At 49.1% G+C, this 19,374-nt stretch overlaps 1 protein-coding gene across 1 annotated transcript in view; it reads right to left on the reverse strand.

Annotated features, from left to right (window-relative positions):
• pitpnm3 (PITPNM family member 3) overlaps positions 1-19,374 on the reverse strand; it is an 87,793-nt gene that overhangs the window by 32,012 nt on the left and 36,407 nt on the right. The window contains 3 exon segments of the mRNA XM_060074550.1: positions 1,980-2,176; positions 3,105-3,248; positions 4,415-4,604. Coding sequence (XP_059930533.1) covers positions 1,980-2,176; positions 3,105-3,248; positions 4,415-4,604 — 531 coding nt within the window.

A 19,374-nucleotide genomic window follows, 5' to 3' on the forward strand; every position in this document is an offset into this window, starting at 1 on the left:
TATAAATACAGACGGCGAACCCGGACGAATCGCGGTTCCGGTGTTCATTATGCGGACCCTCCTGGGGGAGGAGCGGTTGTTATGCCACAGGCCCGGTCTGCCTGATGTGGGGCTAGGGTGTGATGCATGCTGGGAGTTGTGGTTCACACGCCGGTAGATGCTACTACGCTCTAAAACTTTACTGTATTTATTACTGTAAAGTAGCGGCAGCAATTCGAGAGTGAGGCACTGTATTTTTATTTACATTCATATTACTGTATAACATAACAATAACAACATTACAGTACAACATACAGCATGCCATTGTAATATTACAGTAATCTACTTGCAAAATAATATGGCTGCATTCTACTGTAAAACCATAAATACTGTAGATTAACGTTAGAATTTCGCTGTAAATTTACATAAAAGTCTTGCGGTGTACTTCTGCCCAGCAGCGTTCAACTGCAGAGCCGAGCGAACTGCTTGGTACCGGATCAAACCGGCTATTTATAGCTCACCACAGAATGGGAGGAAACTCAGGCAGCAAATATTGATAAATAGCACAAGGGGAATCGTGGAATTACATATTCCCCAGGGGGGATGATCACATAGGGGCCCGTTTGAAACGTCTGAGTCTCTCCGATTTATATCTGGAGCATGTCGCGTTGACATTAGCAAGAATTATTGTGTGACGGCGAGCCGATGACGTCAACCGACACTTTGCTTTTCAGTTGTCTTGCCGGCGCGTTAACCGAAGCAGTCTGAAGTGGAGGATAACGTTTTAGATTGAAGGTAATTTATGAGCAGGGAGGGGTAGGTCTTTCTCTGTGATTTATGTGTGGACATTGGGGTTGGAACTAACGTTATTCCGAGGAGTTCTCCTCTCACGACGGAGCACGTGGAGCAGGGTGCCTCAAATGTGCACTACTTGGGGGAGAGAGGGCGGGACTTCCGGTGACGCCTAAGCGGGGACCGATGAGAGAGAGGGCGGGACTTCCCAGGATGCTCTAGTCAAGAGAGGTGAGAGGGAGGGTGGGACTTCCCAGGATGCTTTAGTGGCGAGAGGTGCGAGGGAGGGCGGGACTTCCGATAGAGGGACAACCGTTTCCTTCAGGTTTCGAATGTTGCTCTGTCATGTTCGTGTCAGGTTCTGATTCTGCTCCCCAGCCCGGGGAGCAGTTAACTGTTAACTGGCATACAAAGCTCACAGGAAGTAAGGCGAAGTAAGTGAGTAACCCGGGGTAACGCTACAACACACGACCGTCTCTAAGGTGAGGTCGGCACCCAGAAGATGACCCCTGACCCCACTCTAACCCCTGACCCCACTCTGACCTCTGTGGTCTCTGATGTATTCCTGTATACACACAGTAAACCCTCTCTGACCTCAGTGGTCCCTAATGTATTCCTGTATACACACAGTAAACCCTCTCTGACCTCAGTGGTCCCTAATGTATTCCTGTATACACACAGTAAACCCTCTCTGACCTCAGTGGTCCCTAATGTATTCCTGTATACACACAGTAAACCCTCTCTGACCTCAGTGGTCCCTAATGTATTCCTGTATACACACACAGTAAACCCTCTCTGACCTCAGTGGTCCCTAATGTATTCCTGTATACACACAGTAAACCCTCTCTGACCTCAGTGGTCCCTAATGTATTCCTGTATAAATACAGTAAACCCTCTCTGACCCCAGTGGTCCCTAATGTATTCCTGTATAAATACAGTAAACCCTCTCTGACCCCAGTGGTCCCTAATGTATTCCTGTATAAATACAGTAAACCCTCTCTGACCCCAGTGGTCCCTAATGTATTCCTGTATAAATACAGTAAACCCTCTCTGACCCCAGTGGTCCCTAATGTATTCCTGTATACACACAGTAAACCCTCTCTGACCTCTGTGGTCCCTAATGTATTCCTGTATACACACAGTAAACCCTCTCTGACCTCAGTGGTCCCTAATGTATTCCTGTATACACACAGTAAACCCTCTCTGACCTGGAGAAGAAGCTGTGGTGCTGGCCCGTGGAGGCTCCGGTGTCGCCGTCGTACGAGTCGCTCTGCTTGCGGCTGAGGGGGGAGCGGGGCCCGGGGCCGTTGCCCTCGGTGGGGGCCGAGATGTCGATGTTGCTCTTGCTCAGACGCTTGCTGGAGCTCAGGCCGGGGTTGGACTCGCCCAGCAGGCCCTGGGTGTTCTGAGGAGGAGAAGGAGGAGGAGGAGGTGGAGGAGGAGGCGAAGCAGGTAGAGGAGGTGAAGGAGGTGATGGAGGAGGGATAGAGGGAGGACGTGAAGGATGTGGTTTGAGAAGGTAGAGGAGGAGGAGGAGGACGGGGAAGAGAAGGGGGAGGAGGTGGAGGAGGACGAAGGAAGAGGAGGAGGAGGTAGAGGAGGTGAAGGAGGAAGAGGAAGAGGAGATAGAGGAGGTGGAGGAGGAGGTAGAGGACGTGAAGGAGGCGTAGATTGAGGAGGACGGGGAGTAGGAGGAGGAGGAGGAGGTGCAGGGGAGGAGGGGGAGGAGGTGGCGGAGGATGAAGGAAGAGGAGGAGGAGGTAGAGGAGGTGAAGGAGGAGGAGGAAGAGGAGATAGAGGAGGTGAAGGAGGTGGAGGAGGAGGTAGAGGAGGTGAAGGAGGCGTAGATTGAGGAGGAGGAGGAGGAGGAGGAGGACGGGGAGTAGGAGGAGGAGGAGCAGGGGGAGGTGGGGGAGGAGGTGGAGGAGGATGAAGGATGAGGAGGAGGAGGTAGAGGAGGTGAAGGAGGGAAAGGAGGTGAAGGAAGTTGAGATGGAGGAGGAGGAAGAGGAGGAGGAGGAGGAGGGGGAGAAGGGAGAGGGGACGGTCCATGGTTTGGGTGTTTCATAGTATATAGATTATGGTCCATGGTTTGGGTGTTTCTTCGTATAAAGATTAGTGTCCCCAGTTTCGGTGTTTCATAATACAGAGGGATTTAGTCCCTGGTTTGGGTGTTTCATAATACAGAGGGATTTAGTCCCTGGTTTGGGTATAGAATAGGGATTTGGTCCCTGGTTTGGGTGTTTCATAATACAGAGGGATTTGGTCCCTGGTTTGGGTGTTTCATAATACAGAAGGATTTGGTCCATGGTTTGGGTGTTTGGTGTGGGTACCTTGAGGCTCTCGGTGCTGTTGTTCCTGCTGCTGCTGGGGCTCCCAGCCCTCTGATGGCTGCCAGGACTGCCAGCCCTCTGATGGCTGAAGCACAGCGCGTCGAAGCACAGAACGCCGCCCACGCAGTCCCCTATCAGACACACCTGCTCGGGGGGGAGACAAGCACGCACACACACACATACCGCACACATGCACACGGACACACACACACACACGCACGCACGCACGCACACACACACACACACACACACACACACACACACACACACACACACACACACACACACACACACACACACACACACACACACACACACACACACACACACACAAATTTCAATTCAATTTTAATTGTATCGCCCTTAATCACAGTTACAGTCTCAAAGGGCTTAACAGGCCATATATTTATGACCCCCCACCTAACCCTAGACCCCCAGAGGGCAAGAAATAACTCCCCTAATTAGCAAGGAAGAAATCTTGATAAGGAACACAGAGTGCGGGATCCAGGTGTGCTTAAGTGGCGGTGTGTGTGTGTGTGTGCGTGCGTGCGTGCGTGTGTGTGTTATAAGGGGCGGATGCCACTGGTCACGTGGGAGTTGCAGTCGCCTTGTCAGAGAATGGTAGTCCTCTGGGGACCTGAGCGGTGATTCCTCAGCTAACCAACTCAATCTGCAGCGCTTTTATTGGCCTCCATTAAAGTCGCTGCAGCATATTATCAAATTGCGTATGCTAAATTACAGAGGTGGTTATTGCACTGTGCTCGCCCATCCAATTCCCTCCTCTCTCTCTCACTCTCTCTCTCCTGCCAATCCTTTTCTCATCTCCCTCTTTCCCTCCTCCTCTCTCCTCTCCTTTCCGCCCCAAATCCCTCCTCCCTCTCCTCCCCATCCTTTCCCCTACTCCCCCCTTCGGTCTTCCTCTCTCCTCTTCTCTCCTCCTCTCCTCTCCAATCCCTCCTCTTCTGTGCTACCCATCCATTTCTCGTCTTCCCCTTCCCTTCTCCTCCCTCCACTTCTCTCCCTCCTTTCTCTTTTGCCCATCCTTTCCTCTCATCTTCTCCCTCCCTCCCTCCTCTCCTCTGCCCTCCCAGTTTCTCCCTTGTACCTACTTCCCTCCTCTCGACTCCTCCTCTCTCTCCACCCCGGCTACTCATGCGCATCCCCCATTTTATCCCATTCTCTTCCCCCATCCTCTTCCCTCCCTCCCCCTCCTCTCCTCTACTCTCCCCCCTCTCCCCCACCGTCAGCGAGCACCGCAGAACCTCAGAGCCGAGGCAGCAGGGAGAAAAGGGAAGAGAGATGGAGCTCACCTGGCCCGTGAAGCCCTGGCCGTCCTCTGAGTGCAGGAAGCTCTGGTACACCTGGTTGGCCCGCACGATGACCGTTGCCACGGCGTCCAGGTATCGCGGGGAGGCGATGGCCAGGAGTGGCAGTGCGGCCAGGGGGAGGTGGTCCACGCTGCTGGACACACAGCTCTCATCGTAGCTGTACGGGTTCAGGCTGGGTGACACAGGGGAGAGAGGGGAGGAGAGGGGTGAGGAGCGACGCAGACAGAGGGACGAGACAGTCGGGACAGGGAGGAGAGAGGAGGAGAGGGGAGCAGTGAGGAGAGAGGAGGAGAGGGGAGCAGTGAGGAGAGAGGAGAGGGGAGCAGCAGTGAGGAGAGGGGAGGAGTGAGGAGAGGGGAGCAGCAGTGAGGAGAGAGGAGAGGGGAGCAGTGAGGGAAAAGGAGGAGAGGGGAGCAGTGAGGAGAGAGGAGAGGGGAGCAGTGAGGGGAGAGGAGGAGAGGGGAGCAGTGAGGAGAGGGGAGGAGAGGGGAGCAGTGAGGAGAGAGGAGAGGGGAGCAGTGAGGGGAGAGGAGGAGAGGGGAGCAGTGAGGAGAGGGGAGGAGAGGGGAGCAGTGAGGGGAGGGGAGGAGAGGGGAGCAGTGAGGGGAGAGGAGGAGAGAGGAGGAGAGGGGAGAGACGTAAATGATGTAAAAGATGTAAATGTAAATGTAAATGAGAGACGCATACAGAGGGAGCAGTGAGGAGAGGGGAGGAGAGAGGAGCAGTGAGGTGAGCGGTGAGGAGAGGGGAGGAGAGAGGAGCAGTGAGGTGAGCGGTGAGGAGAGGGGAGGAGAGAGAGAAAAGGACAGCGAGGAAAGGAGGAGGAAAGAGAGACGCATACAGAGGGACGAGGACAGGGAGGAGAGAGGAGCAGTGGGGAGAGAGGAGCAGTGAGGAGAGAGGAGCAGTGAGGAGAGAGGAGCAGTGAGGAGAGAGGAGCAGTGAGGAGAGGGGAGCAGTAAGGAGAGGGGAGCAGTGAGGAGAGGGGAGCAGTGAGGAGAGAGGAGCAGTGAGGAGAGAGGAGCAGTGAGGAGAGAGGAGCAGTGAGGAGAGAGGAGCAGTGAGGAGAGAGGAGCAGTAAGGAGAGGGGAGCAGTAAGGAGAGGGGAGCAGTGAGGAGAGGGGAGCAGTGAGGAGAGAGGAGCAGTGAGGAGAGGGGAGCAGTGAGGAGAGGGGAGCAGTAAGGAGAGAGGCAGACAGAGGGACGAGGACAGGGAGGAGAGAGGAGAAGAAAATGAAATAATGGAAAGAGGGAAGAAAGGAATAAATGATGGAGATGGAAGGAAGGAATGATGAAAGCTGAACCAGCAGATGAACCGGAACATGCTACATTCGTGGTACAGTTCTCTGTCATGGTTACTACTAATATAATCAATATTGAGTCATTAATATTCTATCATGACGATATGTGGGAATAAAGCAGGCCCCAAATATATTAACCTAACAAGATATACATCAACAGACCATCCTCCATGAAATGGGCCAAAGCGAGGTTAAGGGCTGGAACATAGTTAACTGATCTTAAAATCCCGTTTTAATGTCCATCAACTCAGGGAAGAGTTAATGGAAGATCTGTCCAATCTGTTCCTGCTGCAAAGTAATCGTTATATGTGTGTGCCACGTGTAAATCAGCAGACCCAACCAGCGCACGCTAGCAATCAGTTCATGTTACAGTGTGTGGAAAGAGCCGTCCTGGGCTCCATTCACCAGATAGGATGTGGAGCCAGTTAGCAGATAGTGTCAGGGCTCATGTGGGACAGCAACTGGGGACACGCAATCACAACCAGGACGTGACACACACACACACACACACACACACACACACACACACACACAACACGCACGCACACACACACACACACACACCTGCAAGCAAGCATGCACACACACACACACACACTAGGGCTGCTCGATTATGGAAAAAATCATTATCACAATTATTTTGGTCAATATTGAAATCACGATTATTCAAATGTTTTTTTTAGTTTGAAAACATGTTGCATTTATTCAGCATGTCACTCCCAAAAAACACTTTGTAACTGAGAACTTCGAAATTTCGCCTTAAAAAAATACACTAAATGGTCAAATAGAAAGTGTTCAAATCTAAAATAATGTACAGATATGTATCCAGCTGTTCTGCACTTTATATAAAACATTAAACAAAAAAATTAAATAATAATAAAATAAAAAATATCGAAAACTCGATTATATTAGTTTTGTGATCGTTAGACGCTAAAATCGAAATCGCAATCAAAATTCAATTAATGGCCCAGCCCTAGCCTCCACCGATAGAGTCAGACTTACTGGGTACCAGCACGTCCCTATTGATCAGAATGGGATTTGACACCTTGAATGCCCAATTCTATAGAAACGAAGGTTCCACGGGTTCAAAGAACGTTCACTAAATCTCTCCAAGTCTTCTTCAAATGCAACCACTGAATGAGCACATTTCTCCATCATTCCCACTTAAGGCTTAGTTATGGTTCCACGTCGACGAAACACAAGGAGGTTGACACATTACATCCTTGCAGGACCCTCCTTGCGTCCACCGCAAGGGCCAGACGTGCGCCTCCCAAAAATTGCGTGGTGACGCAGCAGCAAGGGCTGTGATTGGTCCGCTCACTAAAACCCGACGCAGAACCAACACAGGTTAACGCGAGAAAAAGCGGATGCATGGTCATTGCGCTGCATCGACGTGGAACCATAGCTCAGCCTTCACAGTGACGAGCGAGATTTGTGACATTCCTAATGGAGCCACCATGTCGTGACTCTTTATGCAGATCATGTGGTCCTTTGATATCATCTGGCTCAGCCCCACTTCATCAGGGGGGTCACAAAGGACTCGAGAACAGTGTTTAGCCTCGAGGCAGGACTCTGTGTGCCAGGGCATTCGGTGTAATACATAATCCTGACATGGGCTTCATTAGAATCGCTGCCATTCGTGATTTGCTTCATTATGATAAATTGCTCCACGTAATGTAAGCACTCGCTTCGTTTCAATACATATGTGACAAATTATGCAATTGGCCATTAGAAACCTGTGCATGTTTGAGTTTCGCAGTGTTTTGGATATTGAGGAAACGGCTAATACCCTAGTATTTCCAATATGCGGTTCATAATTGATGGGACATTCTTCATAATAATGGCCTTCCACTTAAACAGGTGTTCTTCGAGTTTCTGGTTGGGATCACGGTGTGCTTTCGCCCTAAAAGGTTGAGAACCACTAGACTTCAGCACTGTTTCGGAGATCTGACTTCATGATTCTGTATTCATGGTAATTGGTAGCCTGGCTATTGCCAGACCAAGCTCAATCGTAGATTGCACGTTGGTCCGGGGAAGCTGCCATCATTTTCTTCAGCACAAGAGGCGTGATCAATGGGCCTAGTTCAAATGACTCGCAATTGGCTGCTTGCCGCCGCTTCCCTGTTGTCATTGTGTTAAACCAGCCAATAGCGCGCCAGGGGGAAAAGCCAGCTTGGTGATTGGCTCCCGCAAATACTTATCGGAAGCAGAAAGAAATGTATTGCTCTTCTCCAGACCCTTCTGCAAGGCGAACTCAAGGCACCGGCAGAATGGGCGGGGCTAGCCAGCCTAGGTAATTGGTACATTGTTAAAGTCCATACTAAAGCGCACCAAATGTCCCAATGCACAAAGTGCATAATCTAATCCAGACTGTACAAACTGTGGGTTCTGCCTTCAGAATGCAACACCCCGACAACTCAAAAGCCCAGAACGTAAAAGATGTGATAGGATGCTTCAAATCTAAAATAACATCTGTGCAGGTTTAAACACAAGACACATTAATCATATACGATACGATACGATAATACTTTATTTGTCAGTAGGGCACAAAAAAATCGTTTCGCGTCCCTGGGAAGGCCCCTCAAAACATTTAGGACATTACACGTAAACAAGTACAAATGACACATGACATGAAAGCACAGCGATTCACAAGCAGCACAGATGACAGATAGGCAAGCACAGGTATTGACAAGAAAGACACAAGTACAGACACATGACACATGACATGGCACAGCCCACAGAGCACACAAAACACAAATGACAGGTAAGGCAATTTACAAAGACATACGAAGACTAATACCCATGGAATCATAAATGCGCTGGAATGTCGTCTTAGTTTGATCAGTAATAGAATGGACTGATGTACAAAGGAGTTTTTAAGTCAATCATTTTTTCCAGCAGTATGTCTGGCTGAATTGCATTGAACGCCGCTGAAAAATCAAGAAAATAATAATCACAACATCATGGAGAAAACCTTACACCAGTACTGATGAAGCGGCTAAATGAGAATAATAATGGTAATGGAGGTCCACAGATTGAAGTTAATATGTTTTTGCTACCATCACACATTACTCAAATGAAAAGAGTGCCCTTCTTAGAGTTACTCACTCGCTGAACAAAAAACAGAACCCAAAGCATTCGATTTATCAACCTGACAGGGCAGGTCAAAGGGTGATACTACACCACCAGGTGTGTGTGTGATTAGCCGTTTGAAAATCTGCTTTTTCCTGTGTTTTAGTGACATCACATATGGGCCTCTCCACCTAGATGTACGCTGGATAGATCCGTCCACCTGCCTACCAAGGCCACGTTTATGCATAACAGGATATTTAGAGAAACAAATATTCCCCCCCCCCCCCCCCCCCCCCTCCGTGTAACGATTCTCTCAGCTAACTTGTAATTTACATCAACCCGCATAAATACGGCGTCAAGCGCCATTATAACTATGCCAAACCCATGAGCGGCAGTGTAGGGAGAAGGATAAAGCCATGCAAGCCAATCAGAATCCTCTGAATCAACAACAACGAATAACACGCGCGACTTCCTGTTCCTTTCAAAATAACAGTTTAATTCATTTTTCACAATTTACCGGCTCTCGTTTTGAAGAATAATCACCGCGCCATTCGTTTCAATGGGAATCACGATGGTCTAAAATTTCAACATAAAGTGTACATATTTATAATTTGAAATTCGTCCCAACCTTTATACCACAGATACTATAGGGTCTAACCGCGTTTTCTGATTGCAGTAAGCTGACAGCATCGCTAATTAACACCGCAACTGCAAATGAACCACACGGAGATAACCATGGCAGCCTGTCAAACACATTTTCTTTTTGCGATGCATGCATTTCTGCGCATGCATCTGCCGTGTTGATAAACAAATAATCCCCTTATATGGCGCTATGCATCCAATGTACCTGCAGGCGGGGGCTGAGGTGGTGAGACCACCCCCCCTAATGAGGTAACTCAGGTGTACCCCGTTCCCCTAACGAGGTAGCTCAGGTGAACACCGTTCCCCTTAACGAGGTTTCGGGCAGAACACTCATTAACCAGAGGAGAGATGCCTGGAACACAAACCTCCACCCGACAGAACAAGCTTTACATTTTATGTTTCCATTCTCTGCAGAACCGAGCAGACTCTCCTCCTCCTCCTCCTCTTCCTCCTCCTCAGAGGATTGTTTTTCAGTGAAGAAGCGAGTAGAGAGACATGCGTTCAGTTGTCACTCCGGTTTCCCCCTGTGCGCGGTGCCTCTCACCCAGTCCCTCTGGAGTGGAGACGCTGTCTACCAACACACACTTCTGTCGCTGCGGTGGCAGAGTGCCCCCTCTACCCCGGGGCTCTCCAAAGACAAAATGGAGGGGAAGAAAAGGCACAATGCCGTTATGTGCTGTATGTCATTACAGGTCTGCATAATGACGGTGACTCGGCTACGACGGGAGAGAGTCTGCCGTGTGAATAACCGGGGAAAACAAAGGTTCGGCCGTGGGGATGGTGCTGCTCCCACATTAGATTCAGTCTGCGTCGTCACCGCTGTCTGCCAAGTAAACACACGTTCTCTCCCTGCATGTTGTGGAGCACCAAGGGAGCACCATGTTGTGGAGAAAGGCTGTTTCTATGATTAAAACAGCCCTGATAAAACACAACATATTCAAACCTGAGCAAGGAACATTGTACAGTGTTTGCAGCCCTATACTCTGAATAACTGTTTTTCAACTGCAGGTGCTACGTCCGATTACATTCCTGAAATGTGCACATTACCAATAGAAAAAGTATGGATCATTAAAAATGTATACATATGAATATCATTCAGTAAATATAATATTATTGCTTGTTATGTTTCCAAAATCTTGTCATTTTCTGCATTCCATAATCCTTTCCATTGGATTATGGAACAACATCATTGATGTTTGGTGGGTTGCTAAATGACCCAACTGGGAGCATGAGCAGCGTTGCTGACTTTCTCTCTCCCCTCTCCCCCCTGGCCAGGACCCTCCTGCAGTTTGATGTGTATCAAAGGGGTCACTCTGGGGTCCTCTCTGCTCCTCCACTGCCTGCGTATTCATCTACTGGTGACCGTTTGCATTGAGGTGGTCTGTGTAACCTCTTGATGACGACTTAGTGGCACACCTGGAGTCCAAGGTTGGGAACCGCTGCACTCGACCACTTTCCTCGACAACCACGAGGTCCTCACACATGAGAGGCAGAGATAAGTGCTGCTACACAAGGTGGCCGTAGAGGCCAGCTGCAGGTAACGAAGGAACGTTGCTCGTGTTAATGACAGCCGTGCCCTTGCTGTGATTGTTACACTCCACCACCCTCTGATCACTTTCAATGAACAGGTCCTTATCCACACACACACACACAACCATACAGACCAAACCACACACACCCAAACACACACAGCCACATACGCAACCACACACACGCACACACACACACACACACACACACACACACACACACACACACACACACACACACACACACACACTACCAGACACTCAGAAAAACACACACCCAACCACATACCACACACACACATATGCAATCACACACACACACACACACACACAGACACACTGTGTGCGAGGAGGAAATCACTTCAATTACCTTCTCTCCCGAGGCCTTACCGGGTGCCGGGTTCACCAGACACAGAGCGTTAAAGCAGCTTGACACAACACACAACGCCACAACACCTTCCAGCAAACAATTCATTATTCACGCCGGCAAATCGAATCAGTTGTGAGGCCATCCGTTTCTCTCCAGCTCTGTCTCTGTCTCTCCCTCATTAAGATTTTTTTTTTTAAATATATATATATATACTTTCCAAATATCGCATTTTAAATAACCTTGCTCGAATTCATTAATTTTAATTAAGAAGATCAAGTTAAAATGTCAGTCTTTATAAACAGCGGAAATCGTTCTTAACGTAGAGATGCAGAGGCAGGGAATCAGCATGCTGCTTGGATTTAGCACCTGCGATTGATTCGATTAATTCCAGAAATACGTTGACGGGTTCAAAATGCGTGAATCAGGATATTGTATATTTCAATAACATAAGGAAGCAACGTTAAATTGATTCACCCAGCAACACAGCCTGTGCTTTACAATCTAAATCAGTTCAAGCAGAACGGCCAAAACAACACAATACATGAGGACTAATACTAATAATACACTAACCACACGAATCAGGGAGGCTAACAGTTATCGACTTCAAAACTATGGGTCTAAATGTAACATCCAAGAGTTCAGGGTTACGTACCAAAACAAACACTTGGCTGGTAGATTCTTCCACTCAAAGACAACTGTGGGAGTGTGCGTGGACGATGGCTGGTTTAAGCAGCCTCACCTGGCCGTGTCTGACTGGAGTCAGGGGCTGGGTTTGGCTGCCCACCAGACAGGTTCAACCAGCCATCACCACACACATCCAGGAGATCTACTGCATGGCAGCGGAGCACCCTTGCCATGTTCAATATCAAACAATTGTAATGAACTAGATTTTTAACACCACCACCCTGCGTCCGTTATCTGGAGAAGCCCAAAATAAGTCACCTAGGTGGAGTGTGGAATTGACGTTTGCTACAACAACTATTGTTAATTCTTGACCCGTACCTGCAGAGAGACCTCCTTATTCCTTTGATTTAGAGGCTGTGGTTTCACGGGGCTAACTGTGCTGAGTTGTGTCTGCTGTCGCCGGGCGGAGAATATATCTAGCTCATTCTGAGGAGGAGGGAGGCCAGCCATAGTCAGAGCTTGATTAGTAAAAGAAAGCGAGGTACAAAGAGAGAGAGTAAAATAAAGTGAGTTAGAAAGAGTGAGGCGGAGAGAGAGTAAAATAAAGCGAGGTAGAAAGAGGGCGATGGAGAGAGAGAGTAAAAGAGTGAGGTAGAAAGAGAAAGAGAGGAAAGCCTTAAATCTGGGCTTCACACATGGTTACTCATAGGACACTGTATATAATTATTCTAATCCCCCGAAATATGAATGTTTGGAATAATTAGGAGATAATTATTACAATGATGGCAGAGCTAGTAATAAGTACATTCATTAAATGACCCCCTGTAGGGAGACAGGTATTTACTCCAACACCTCCTCCTCCCATTTCTCTCAGCTAACTTTCACAATAATTACGGCTTGCATATTGAGTTTTGCATTCTATGTTTTGCAGACAACCAGTTAACATGTGTGATACGTAGCATGTCACTGATCAACCCTCACTTATTCACTCGTCATTGTACTTAACCACCGATGAAACAATCCAATCCACACTCCTAATGTGACGCTGATAACACTCATAACACATCAGTGTCTGAGGAGGCAGACTTCCAGGGTGTCACTTCAGAAGTCTGGCCATGCCTGACATTTCCTCCTGCCAGTATATCCTCCTATAGCTGTTTGTTTGATGGTTGAGATACTCCAAGATGGCAGGTTCACTGCTGCCCTATATATGAAGGGGGGCTTGAGTGACTCCATTACATTACTGGTGCTTATACTGCAGTAAGTACAAGGCCCAAGTGGGGATGAGTAGGACGACTCAACCAATAAGGACTTCTCAATGGGACAAGGGGAGCTCTGCCAACTCAGCCCAGAGAGAGAGTAGGAGAGAGAGATTGGGGTAGGACGAGAGTGAGGGAGGGAGAGAGAGGTAGACAGAGGGAGTAAGAGAGAGTGAGGAGAGGGAGGGAGAAAGAGTGAAGGAGAGGGAGAAAGAGAGCGAGAAAGAGGAGGACGAAGGGAAATGGAGGCAGAGAGATGGAGAGAGGAGAAGGGAGGGAGAAAAAGTAAGAGGGCAAGAGTGAAGGAGAGAGAAGGGAGAGGGAGGGAGAAAGAGAAAGAGGGAGGCAGAGGAAAAGGGAGAGATTGCGTGGGAGATCCAGAGATCAGGGGAGAGGGAGGGAGCTACACCCCATCACGCTTCCACCCTGCCACCCACCCTTGCCCTGATTCTCGTGCCTGATGTCGATTGCGAGGAAGAAATTATGAATTAATTGGTGCTGCCTCGCTTAATTGCTCTGCTCGTTTCTTGGCATCGGCCTCGATGACGCGCTCGCCCTGGCCTGGGTCATTCCAGGACGCGCCGTCGGCGCTGAGAGCCTCGGTCTCAGAGGGTAACGTCTGCCTGGCCCTGGTTGTAGATAACAGCGAGGCCGTCCCACTGTGTGAATGATAAATGCTAAACGGACGGCGCATTTCTAACCGAGGCCACACAAAGTGCTTTACAATATTGCCTAACCTTCGCCCATTCCTGCACACATTCACACACCTACGGCGGTGTCAACCATGCAAGGCGACAGCCAGCTCGTTGGGGGCGGTTAGGGTGAGGTGCCTTGCTCAGGGACACCTCGACACTGAGCTAGGAAGAGCCAGGGATCGAACTAGCAACCCTCCGGTGCCGCACATGAAGAAGATGGTGTGCAGTGAAGAGATGTGTGCCGCCCTGCGCCATGACTCCTGCTCTCTCGGAGGAGGACTGTGTACGGTTCATGGTACTCTGGGCCAGTGTTCGGTAGTTCTTTTGTCTGTTCTTGTGTTTGTTTATTCCAGACACAGTGTGTGTGGAATGGAGCCCAGTGGCTCTGAAACAAAATCAATTTCAGAATAGTTTTTTGTACATCTTAATTGGATGTGATACAAGGATTTGGGATGGGATATTATTTAGGTGTGTGTGTGTGTGTGTGTGTGTGTGTGTGTGTGTGTGTGTGTGTGTGTGTGTGTGTGTGTGTGTGTGTGTGTGTGTGTGTGTGTGTGTGTGTGTGTGTGTGTGTGTGATTGTGTGTGTGTATTGGGTTTGTAAGTGTTTCTAAGTGTATCTCTGTGTGTATGGGGTGTGTGTGTGTTTCTATGTGTGAGTGTGTGTGTTTATTGTGTGTTTTTCTAAGTGTTCGGTGTGTGTATGGGGTGTGTGGGTGGGTGTTTCTATACGTGTCTGTGTTGGAGTGTGTGCTTCACAGAGTGTGTGTATTGGTGTGTGTTTGTGTTCCCATGTGTGTGTGAGTGTGAATCGCCCTTGCCCTGCCATGGCTCTTCATTAGCTGACAGAGCTCATAATGAGCAGTTCAGTCTTGTTTAACACACACACACACACGAACACACACTGAAAACATCCATCGATTCTCCAGGGACCCAAACCCTGCGTTGTGAATTATCAAGGACTGAATTCAAGCGAGACCTTGTTCATATGCAACATTGTTTTCGTTCTTTGACGCGTTAAGAGTTCCCCACACCTTCGCACCTTGGGGTTAATTTCCCACTCATCGCAACTCCCAGCATGCAACAGGGGCACTCCACCCTGCCGGCACAATGGCTGCTTGCCTCTAAAGTGGATTCTGGCACACAGAGTCAAACTCCAAAGCGGCAATCGTCAAGCTGTTTTTAGAGGCACACTGAGGCATTAACTGAAGCCAGCGCTGCTCAGCTACTGCGTCCTGTTTACTGCTGCGTTGGTGTATGAAGGCAGAACCTCTGTGAGCACGAACGAGGCAGCCAGAGTGTGCTGTTGTTGAAGGGTCTGGGGGTCAGGAGGACGGGCGAGGCAGCCTGTTGCATCAGCTGTTTGTATACGCTGCTCTCTTCAGTCAGGGCGTAAGGTCCACACTAAACGACACGTGGGTATGAGGGAGTTTGATGCTGAACCTGTGTGTGGATATACGGTCGCACCACGGAGACGATTGGTTCATCTTCAGTTCGCTGCTGCGTAAATTGTCGCAGGAAAATACGTTTTCCCTTCCTGTGGTCAAGCAGTGAAAAGCACGTTTACAGTGTTTATTACCAGTTGATTATTGTGGCCATGGATTAGGGCAGCACGATATTTTCTTAATATCACAAGTCCAGAGATACCAATATCTCACATACGAAAACAATATATCGTACTGCCCTACTATGGATGTGTAATCAGTAGTGTCTCTCAAACTTCTCTGCAACAGTAGTCTCACAAAGCCAGACCAAACTACAGCAAGTCGAATGGTCTGGAACCACGCTACCTCGAGCCGTCTATCCGTGGGGAAACTGGGCGGGCCTGTTTCTATTTATTTAAACCAATCACAATCGTCTAGGGGGGGGGCTAAGCCCGGGAAGCAGCAGCGGTGTCCATGCAAAATAGTGCCTGGGGGAAATGCCAGCAACCGGAAGGGGAGGAGTAGCGGTGAAATTCGACGCTACGCTGTCCACTTCCGTTCAGCCAGACTACTGCAACAGCGAAGAGGCTAATATCCTCTCCTCATGCTCCAACAAGTTATTCTCCTCTTGTTTAGAAACAAGTTATTCTCCTCTTGTTCAGGTTGTCATGCGCCATGACAACCTGAAAACATATTTACGTGACAATGACATTTTATCCCCTGTGTCATGTGATGACGATTATCCCCTATGTCATATGATCACGTTTATTTCCTGTGTCATGTGATGGCGTTAATCTCCTGTGTCATGTAAAACACAAAGGTTGTCATTAAACCACAAGGTCGTATTAAACATGGAGATCAACGTCTTCTGTGCGTCGGTTCACTCGTGCTCTCGGATGTGCCTGGGTTGCAAAGCGTGCACAGCCGCGTGTCTTGCGTTCACAAGGGGGACCGGCACGTGTGGCAGTGCCTCAGTCCTCGGGGGACTCCAGTGGAAGTGGTTCCTTTCTATATTTTAAGAGTGGATGAGTGACAGCAAGAAGAAGCAGAAAAGGATGTCGACCCTCTGAGCTGAATCAGGTCACACTGCCCTTCCCCCGAGTCCCAACCCCCCCTGTTGCCAACACCACAGTAGCCCCCGGCAGAACCCCAGACCCCCGCCCACCAGCCCTGTGTCTCCACAGCCAGGCCATGGCTGAATGATCTGGGAAGAGCCTCAGCATATTAATGAAGGGGGATCAATACTGCTGAATATCGCTCTCCAAGCCAGACACGTCAAAATAGATGATCAGCGGGTAGCTGCATCTCTGCACAGGCCCAGACCTCACCGACGCTAATGCAGTCCCTGCGTCTGGAACGCTGTGGAGATGAGCTCAGGCTGGCCCGAGGAAGGACGAGACACAGCACAAGTAGATAAATACACCCGCTTGATTATGGGAATTGGCAGCTTCTCAGAGAGGGGAGTGGAGAGGACTAAGCTGCTGGGGCTAATGCCTGCAGGAGGAAATGAAGGCTGAGTCTGTCCCTCAGGGGTGATAGTGGACAGGCCTGCCGCCTAGCCACACGTCCTAGCACTGTTACGCTTTCCCCGACCCACGTCTTTTACACACGGTAACCATCTCTACAGTGATTCCAGTTCAAGACCGAGGAGATAGGGTCCTGATCACTGTCTCCCAGACTAAAGGTACTGGGTTTGTATCCCCATGTCTGCAGCCTGATTTGTCTCAGAGAGCGAAGTCATCTCAATCCACTGTTGGGATACAAGCTTCTTATGCCGCTTTTCCACCGCACATGTAGCTCGACTCGACACGACTCGACACGACACGACTCGACACGGTAGCAGCACGGGTGCTTTTCCACCGCAAATAGTACCTCCTGGACGTGGGCGGGGTCGGCTGCGCGAAAGGGCCGTGACGTATTTGTGTACGCGACGCAAACAACACATACGCAACCCACACATGGACAGAACCCACATAACAACAATGGAGGACATCGATCGCATTACTATTATTAGCTGGCATGTTGAAGAAGTTGGAGAAGTGGAACATGTTGGCTGCGGCGCTGCTATGGATGTTACCAGCATGGTTGCCATGTCGCTCTCGTGACTTCGTCACACTCTCTGGCCAATCAGTCGCCGGCCGTCTGCCGACGTCACCTTTTAGCATCGGCTCAGCTCGCTTGGAACCTAGAGCGAGTAGGTACTAGAAAAAGCAGCCACTTCAGGTACCAGATACCATGGTACCGCGGTGGAAACGCAAAAAATGCGAGCTGAGTCGAGTCGTGTCGAGTCGTGTCGAGCTGGTACCATGCAGTGGAAAAGCGGCATTAGTAACTGCTTGATTGGTAAAAGGACGTGACAAATTCTGACCCAGGAGCACTGGAACGGATCAGGTTTGGTGAAAAGGTTCCAGGGAGCATGGGGGTATGGGTCGAATACTAGACAATCTCTCGGAGGAAGAGTTGCAGATCACTATCCAAGATCACCATGGGTAGGAAATAGACCACCAGGTTGCCCGGTAAGGTTGCTCACTCCGCAACGTATCGCTCTGGATGAAACGAAGTCTGAGTCTTTTTTTCCAAGATCACCATGGGTACGAAATAGAACTCTTAACGTGTCAAAGAACGAAAACAATGTTGCATATGAACAAGGTCTCGCTGGAATTAAGTCCTTGATCATTCCCGACGCAGGGTTTGGGTCCCTGGACCACGTTCTTAGCATGGGTGGCTGCTCCAGTCTATGGGAAGCCCTGCTTAACCAGTGGAACTCGAAAGAGGACGATTAGGCAATCATGTTTAGACACCTTCTGATCCTGAAGAATTTCCATCTTACATCCAAAAGAGCACAAGTATTAGCTCAGTAGATGGAACAGATTATAGCCAACAATCACAACAAATCCTTCCAACCTCCAGAGAGAGAGAGAGAGATGGTAATGGCATTTCCCAGCGGCCGTAACTTTAACTGATGGGAAGAGTTAGCAATTAAAAACAGCAGCAGCAGCGGGGAAATGAGCATTCCACAAGGGCCACATGTTCATTGTGGCAAAGAAATTATGTGTTTTAACATTGCTGTGGGTGTGTGTGTGTGTGTGTGTGTGTGTGTGTGTGTGTGTGTGTGTGTGTGTGTGTGTGTGTGTGTGTGTATGTGTGTGTGTGTGTGTGTGTGTGTGTATGTGTGTCTGTTTCTATCTGTGTGTGTGTGTGTGTGTGTTTCTATCTGTGTGTGTGTGTGTGTGTGTGTGTGTGTGTGTGTGTGTGTGTGTGTGTGTGTGTGTGTGTGTGTGTGTGTGTGTGTGTGTGTGTGTGTGTGTGTGTGTGCGTGTGTGTTTGTGTGTGTGTGTGTGTCCGTGTCCATGTGTCCGTTTAGGGATCCCGAGGCGATATTCTCTCCTCATTAACCTTCATGTGGGATTCCCTTTGACCATCTGGCTCTGTAGGTAAGGCAGGTGAATCATCGGTCGGTATTCCCCAGGGTCAATTAAACTCCATCCCTGCTGTTCAACGGTGCCTCAAAATGTCTACAACAGGACGTCACCGGGCTGAATGCATCCCCTCGTGAACACCCCCAAAGTACAGCAGCGTTTTACTTTCCATGATGGGAAAGTTAACCAGAAAAATATGCAAATAAATGAACACATGGTTTTGAGAGAACAACAAAAAAACTCAATTCAGAAAGAAAACAGAAAGTCTGCAAACACGACCGCGATGAGTCACGAAGCGACACTCCTGAACAAGAGAGAGTGGAGTAGAGGGATGGAGAGACAGTGTTCGAGATGGATAGAGACAACAATACTGTGGGATCGACCGGCGAGGGGAATGAGAATGATGGCGCCCAGAGAGAAACACAGAAAGGGAACAAGCAAGAGAGAGAGAGAGAGTTCCTCGAGTACATAGAGACAGAGAAAGACATCATTTTACTTTCTGCTTCGGGCCCCTCACTTCCCATGCCAACAGCGCCCTTTCCATCTAGCTGAATCGAGAGATTTATATTCTGTGTCTGTCTCCTTCCCTTGCTCACCAGCTCTCACAA

The sequence above is a fragment of the Gadus macrocephalus genome, chromosome 16, assembly GCF_031168955.1.
Source record: "Gadus macrocephalus chromosome 16, ASM3116895v1".
NCBI lineage: Eukaryota > Metazoa > Chordata > Actinopteri > Gadiformes > Gadidae > Gadus > Gadus macrocephalus.